Raw genomic sequence first — 6,812 nt, forward strand, 5'->3', positions numbered from 1 at the left:
ACTACTTCGCGTCTTTTCCCACCGTTTCCTTACCCGTCCATCCTCTTTCTCGTGTTCTGCCGCCATCTGTCTCCACCTCCCCCCAGCTTACCTCTCTCACACACACCGCTCGCCAACATGCTCTCCATCCCACCTGACTTTGTTCTTCAAGCCACGCTCTTTGCATCTTTCCCCATCCATCATCGTCCGTCTCAGGCAATAGGCTCCAAGTGTCGATCTCTGCTGACATCTGATCGCTGATGTGGCCAGACGTTAGCTTAAACAGATCGCTCACTTGTCATTTGCATCCAGACGCTCCGACGTCTCTTTTAATGATTCTCAACATTTTCCCTCTCGGTGAGCAAATCAAGGAAAGACATTCTTTCCTTCTCCAGACGCAAAAATTCACAGAGAGAGTGCGAGTATCCAATCAGTAATGGCTCAGAGTTTTCCAGTCAAGTCTTAAAAAGAAGTTTTGAAGCCTTTAGTGTGTGATGTGTTGACTTTTTTTTTATTTTTTATTATTATTTATTTTTTCTTTATTGGTGAAATTAGGTGAAAGACAAGGTGACATGGGGGACAAGTACATCACACCACGAGGGTCAACAAATACAGATAGTGGACATACAGTACAGATAACAACAAAAAAACAACATAGAGTTATTATGATATGTATGTATGATATGTGTGATGTGTTGGCTTTAACAATCGCTAACTTCACTTTCTGTCCCTCCCTGCTCGGCACCAGGAGGAGGACCCTGACTGTGGCGGTGCATCCGGTCTGAGCCCCTCACTCTGGCTAATGGTGGCCCTTCAGCTGGTGCTCCTCTGGGTGTTGACCGGCTCCAGACACCACGCCATCCCATCATGACCTCCGAAAAACATCCTGATCACACCCTCTCTCCCTCCCTCGGTTATCTCCCAGATGGCAACCAGCATGCAACGCTGCCACCGAAAACGATGAACGCGGACGAGAAGCGCTTGTAACAAACAAAAAAAAGAAAAAAAACAACCTGTGAGGCCCACACTCCGCCTGTCTCTTCTTTTGACACGTTCATTTTCAGGGGTCACTCGAAGCGATTTCACCAGACGCGAGGGGAACAAGTGAAGAAAGAAGTGACTGTTGGAAGAAAGATAAGAAAGAACTTGAGCTTCGGCTGTTGTTCATCCGGTCAGTGGTCCCCCCCCCCCCTGCCAGCTGAGATCAGAGGGAATCCAGAGATTAATATTGATTGGCAACTTCTGAACTTTCTCTGGCTCGACGTCATTGATGAAAGAGATCGGACTGTCTTATAGTATCAGAGGGTTTTTAAACACATCACAAAGAGGGGGACTTGGTGTTTATTGAAGATGTTGAGCAGGTTTATTCACCACTGCCAGAATCAGCGCTGCCCTTTGCGAGCGCACCGTTTATTTTAAATCGATTTGCCGTGGCTAGTTTTTAGGTATTTATTTATTTTTTGTGGTTGAGAATTCGGCTAAGATTGCAGTAACATACGCCAAACTGTTACATCAGGAGCCCGCGCCCTTCACTTGCCTCCGTTGGGTTGTTGATGATGATGTTGTCGCGGTCTGCTTTTTAGATAGCGCTTTCACAGTGTCTCACAACATAACAACGGTTTTACTTTCACCCCGGTGTTCTTTCATGTAGATACCGTATTTGCAGTGTGGAAATCATGTTCATTGTCATATTTATGCACAGAAACCACCCCTTCCACTGCCACAGAGCGCCCGACTTCTTCTTCTGTACGGAATTTTAACTTCGTGGCTGATCAGCCACCCATCAGCTCTGATCGAGAGTGGTGAACGATCCGGATTTCCCACCTTGGTGTTGGATTGCTCCAATGAAAACGTTGTTGCCATAGTGCGTATTAACCAGGTGAGCCTGGCTGGTGTCCTATGCATGCTCATTGGACAAAATCTCGAGTGCCATGTGGAGTGCGTGACTCAGATGAACCCTTTAGCTTCGCAGGCTGTGGCTAGCGCGCTACTGTTTGATTTATCGCAACTCACAAAAGTGAGCGAACGAGGAGGGTATCAGAATTTGTGTTTTGACATTTTGCTCAGCAAAACAGGACACCCATACATTTGTATTCACTGCTGTCACTTTGTGAATTAAATGACTACTATCTGCACTGTGTTTCAAAGTGCAGCTGTGATTTGTCTTTACAGTTTGATCTCCTGACTGAAGAACAACCTCTCCGTCCGTGTAGTAGCGAGGTTCCCTCTTTCAGTGTCTTATACTGTGGTATGATATCAACCCAGCAGAAATCACTGCACTCAGTCCACGCTGATGATCCTGTCTACTGCTGTATTTATTTTAATCAATGTCGGTTCATCTTGGTTCATTTTGTGTGCTTTATTTTTCCAGTTCCAGTTACATACACAAAACAACCGAGCTTAAGTGTGAAAACTGACGGATGATTCTCTGTTGATTGTTTAATTTAAAGGAGACCTATAATGCTTTTTTGTTTTACATTTTTTTTCAGTGTTTTGTAAAGGTTCTTGTGCATGTAGCAAGGTCTTGAAAGTTTAGGTCAAGGTCCGCACCAACAGAAGCTCCTCCCTCCCACAGAAAACACTGCTCCTTAAACCTCTCATCACTCGTCCCGCCTAAACTCCCATCACACAAGGTCACACATTTGCATTATTTATGCCTGGCGGCTAGTTTGGAACGTAGGAATTGATTTAGCACAGCTGGCTCAGGCGTGTGTGAGCTGACCAATCAGAGGAGACTGGGTATTTGGGAGGAGGGGCCTTAAGGAGACAGGAGTAAAACTGATGTGTTTTCATTTACACCAAAGCATGTAAACTGATTCCAGTAGAAACCTTAATTAAAATTGATACATTATTATTATTATTATTATTATTATTATTAAAGAAATTATAACATTATAAGTTACTTTGAAAATCAGCATAAAGTCTCCTTTAAATAGTGTCATCTTGTTGGCCAGAGCGCAAAACAGTCAAGTTTCTATGAAAGAATGTGCTACACAGCCACTTCTGCAGAGCAAACCTCATCTGCCACAATAATTATAGAAGAGAATAACACATAACACATTTTGCAGGAACAAATCTGGACAATTTAAGCCGCTAAATCTCCATGTGATAATACTTCTGTGGGCAAGGGCGCAAGTGAATAACTCACTTTGTTGATTTCTCGATGAAAATACAAATCCAGGACATGCTTTCACTTTGTTGTTGTTCGTTGACACGCATATCTGCATGTATTGAGGAATACGAGACACATTTATTGAGGCAGGAAATGATCTGTCCAGCAGAAAACTTGTGTGATTGTGTAATATAAAAATCATATAATTACTTTAACCAGCTGCAGTTGGCGCTTGTTTGTCACGGCTGTCATTGAACAATCCCACAATGTTATCATTATGTCGCCGCTTTTTTTTGGTTCCGGACAAGAACTGACAATCGCAGGCTAAAATGATTCACATGTACGTTTAGTTGTTTTTGCGATACCTCACACAGAGAAGACTGAAACGGTTGCCAATATTTTTCAGCTGCTTACGGATGAACTTCATGGTTTTACTGCGGAATAGCCACTCCAAATCACCAAATTTCACTCAAAGCCACTGTTGTACATTTCCAATTTCAACTGTTTCAAATCACAACGCCAACAAAGGAAGTAAATTGGGGACTTGGCATGTTACAAATGGCACGAAAGACAAAACCACTAAGTTCATCTTTTTTTATTTTTTGAATGAGTCGAATAAACAGTGACGCATGTTTGCAGGAAACTACGTTAATTCTGTGGGGAAGTGAAAAAAAAAACACAGAAATCTCTTAAGTTGTGTGCACCACATCATTTACCAATACCCTCTCTCTCCCTTTTCTGATAAATAATTACTGTATCAACACACAAAAAAAATGTCAGTTTTGAAATGATAAGCATTCCTCTTGAGTCAGATTGAGGAGTGCCGTCTTGTCGGTCTCATTTTGTGGCGAGCCTCCTCCGCCAACATCAACGTCATCATAACTTTCGAAGTGGTCTGAGGTGCACTTTTTGCTCTCTCTCTCTCTCTCTTCATCTTCGTCTTCATCTTCCAACTAAAGACAATGTGGTGAAACTAACTAACGGTATTTATGCTCAAGAATATCAAGTGCCATATAGGACTCTCTTATTCTCTTGTGGAGAAACCTATTATCGTAATACAACATTTATGCAATTTAACCAAGATGTAGGTCTCATAAGTCGTTTCCCTGTGCTGCATGGTAGTGGCTGACAATTTGATGAAGAAGAAGAAAAAAAAAAAAAAAAGAAAAAAAAAAAACATATCCGGTGTGCTCCTGCTTTAGTGTGTAATGTTGGGAAGCATCATATTCTGGGTGTCAGGTGTTTGTTCATGATATGATATGGTATGATCAGCTACTACTGCCTTTCTCTTGGGGGGACAGCATTTGGTTCCTCACTGGTCTGAGTCAGCTGGGGGAAGAGGAACCCGATTGGCCAGCGCGATGTTTGAATGCACGACTCGATGTGTCTGATTGGTTCGAGCAATGTATGAAGGGCCATACCAGTGACTCAGCAAGTTTGGACCGATTACTCCAAATAATGAATACTTGAGACCTCTCAGGCGGCCCGTCAGTGAGTCAGTGGATGGATTAAAACTGTGGATAGACGTTCATATGTCCTGATGACTTTGGTAGTTGTACTGTAGCGCCACCATGAGTTTCAGATTTGTGGCTTTAAAGGTGCAATATGTAAGAATTGGCTAGCTGTCTACTCCAAACAAAAAGAAAGACTCCACATCACCAGAGTAGCCTCTAACTGCAGGTAGATGTCGCTGATCTTAGCTAGTTAGCTCGATTAGCTGTGCATTTAGCGAGCTCGGAGCACGAGGGGTTTTGTGTCTTTGGACTAGACATGGACAAATGACTTCTCTTCTGCTAGCCGGATAATCTCCGCAACGCACTGCATAGATGACATGACATCAAAAGAGCAGTTTTTCACGTTCTGTTGATAAACTTTTGATAATTTTAAAAAATGTTTTTGACTAAATAACTTACATATTGCACCTTGAAGGGAAATATCCCAGGTTTTAGGGGGGATTGCCATGAAATTTGTAGGAATTTTAATAACTTTTTAAACCATCCTTGGACTTTAATCTCATGCCGTCATCAGGTCAGTACTTCAGTGTGGCCAGTGATTTGGTTTAGGACTACATACCTGCAAAACTAATGACTTCAGCCGCAACTGTTCTCTGTGGTCAACACTAAAACAAGGAAAACGAAAGGAAATTATAACATGCTAAACTACGGAAATATTGCAAATAGAGAAAAAGGTTGTTTCCTCTTTTTAATCCTTTGTTCCAACGAGAGTTATTTATGTTGTAGCCTACTGGACGGCACCACATATGCTTTAGGTTGACCTCTACATGTAAGTCTATCCCGTACAGTGATTAGCTATAATGTAAATACCCTCATATCAAATCACAAGGGCGAACATTCTAACAACAAATGGCAAAAGCTAATTAAAAGTTCATGTGGTTTGCTTTTAAAGCTCCCAGAACCAGCCCACAGAGTAGTGTGGGCACGTCGTGGTTCACTTCTCATGAATGTTATTAAGTCAGTGATAAATTATCTCGATAAATGGGCATTTTGTTTTCTTAGTATAAATGTGCCTGTTTTCACGAGATAACAACAACAAAAAATAACATCTGAGCTTAAGATAACGGGATTAAAAATTGCAAATGCGGTTCTCTGCTTCCGTACTTAACAAAGATGGAGTCAGGACAATTGAATTTTAAGCTGTACAGAAATGAATGGAAGTCAACGGCTGCCTGAAAAGTAGCGGAGAAAATTGGAAATATGCGTGAATTGTAGGTAAGAGGATAAACCTGCGAAAACACTGGTATGGTCCTCAAAGTCACTTGAGGCAGATATGTACATTGTACAGATATGAAAACTAACCTAATCGCATAGAAATGCACAGAAAACACTGGACAGATGAACGCGAGCTTCACACTCGTCCAGATGTCCCGTTCTACTCTTAAGTGCTAAAATCAGATGCTGTCACCTCAGGAACAATACTCTCTCGATGTGATATGAAGTGTTTTTTTGATTCTGTTGGTGCTCTCTGTACGGACTGTGTGAAGTTGGCCTTTTTCATTTCTGGAATCTTGAGGATTGCTTACTGTGTGTTTTTGTTTTTTTTCTTTTTGTGTCTGTTACCTTTCGCTGCCACTCTTTGGCAGACGATTGGCGGGGGGCCTGTCAGTCAATCTTTCTCTGCCTTTTCGGTTTCAAGGCAGGCTCTTGATGGAAGCGTCCACCGAGTCACCCCCTCGCCAGACTCCGCGTTGGGGAAGACTTGGCGGTGGGCCTCTCTGTCAGTCTCCCTCGATTGTGCTTTAATATGTTACACTTTAGTGGAAATCGATTCTCCAGAATCAGTCCTGTAAAAAAAAAAAAAAAAAACTGTAAAAAAAACGGATGTTGTTCTCAACAAAAAAGAAAAAAAGAACAATGTTTATAATCCTGGGGAGGAAAAAAAACGTGTTTATTCATGTGCAAATAAGGTATATTCAGAATAAAAGTTTATGATTACTATCTGTTGCATTACTTCTAGACTTCTCGACTGGCTGATGTCCTTCCCTTGCAAAATGTCTGTTTTTTTTCCACAGCGGATCAGATTTCTGTTACTAACTTCTGTCCCATTGCCAGCGCACATTTCCCATCCAAATGTGTGTGAGAATGAGGAGGAAGCACCCCGAGTCTGCTCTCCCGGTGTCTAGCCAACATCTAGAAACTGACGTCCGGCCAAAATCAACACTGTCCAGGAAAAGAAACGTTGGAGGCGTAGCTCCAGCCACATC

General features: G+C 42.1%; 1 protein-coding gene across 1 annotated transcript in view; it reads left to right on the forward strand.

The window, feature by feature from the left end:
- LOC115595376 (voltage-dependent calcium channel subunit alpha-2/delta-1) overlaps positions 1 to 6,543 on the forward strand; it is a 100,768-nt gene extending 94,225 nt beyond the window's left edge. Inside the window, 1 exon segment of the mRNA XM_075488195.1 lies at positions 728 to 6,543. Coding sequence (XP_075344310.1) covers positions 728 to 764 — 37 coding nt within the window. The 3' untranslated portion in view covers positions 765 to 6,543.
- Positions 6,544 to 6,812: the final 269 nt, after the last annotated feature.

This window comes from Sparus aurata, chromosome 14 (genome assembly GCF_900880675.1).
Source record: "Sparus aurata chromosome 14, fSpaAur1.1, whole genome shotgun sequence".
NCBI lineage: Eukaryota > Metazoa > Chordata > Actinopteri > Spariformes > Sparidae > Sparus > Sparus aurata.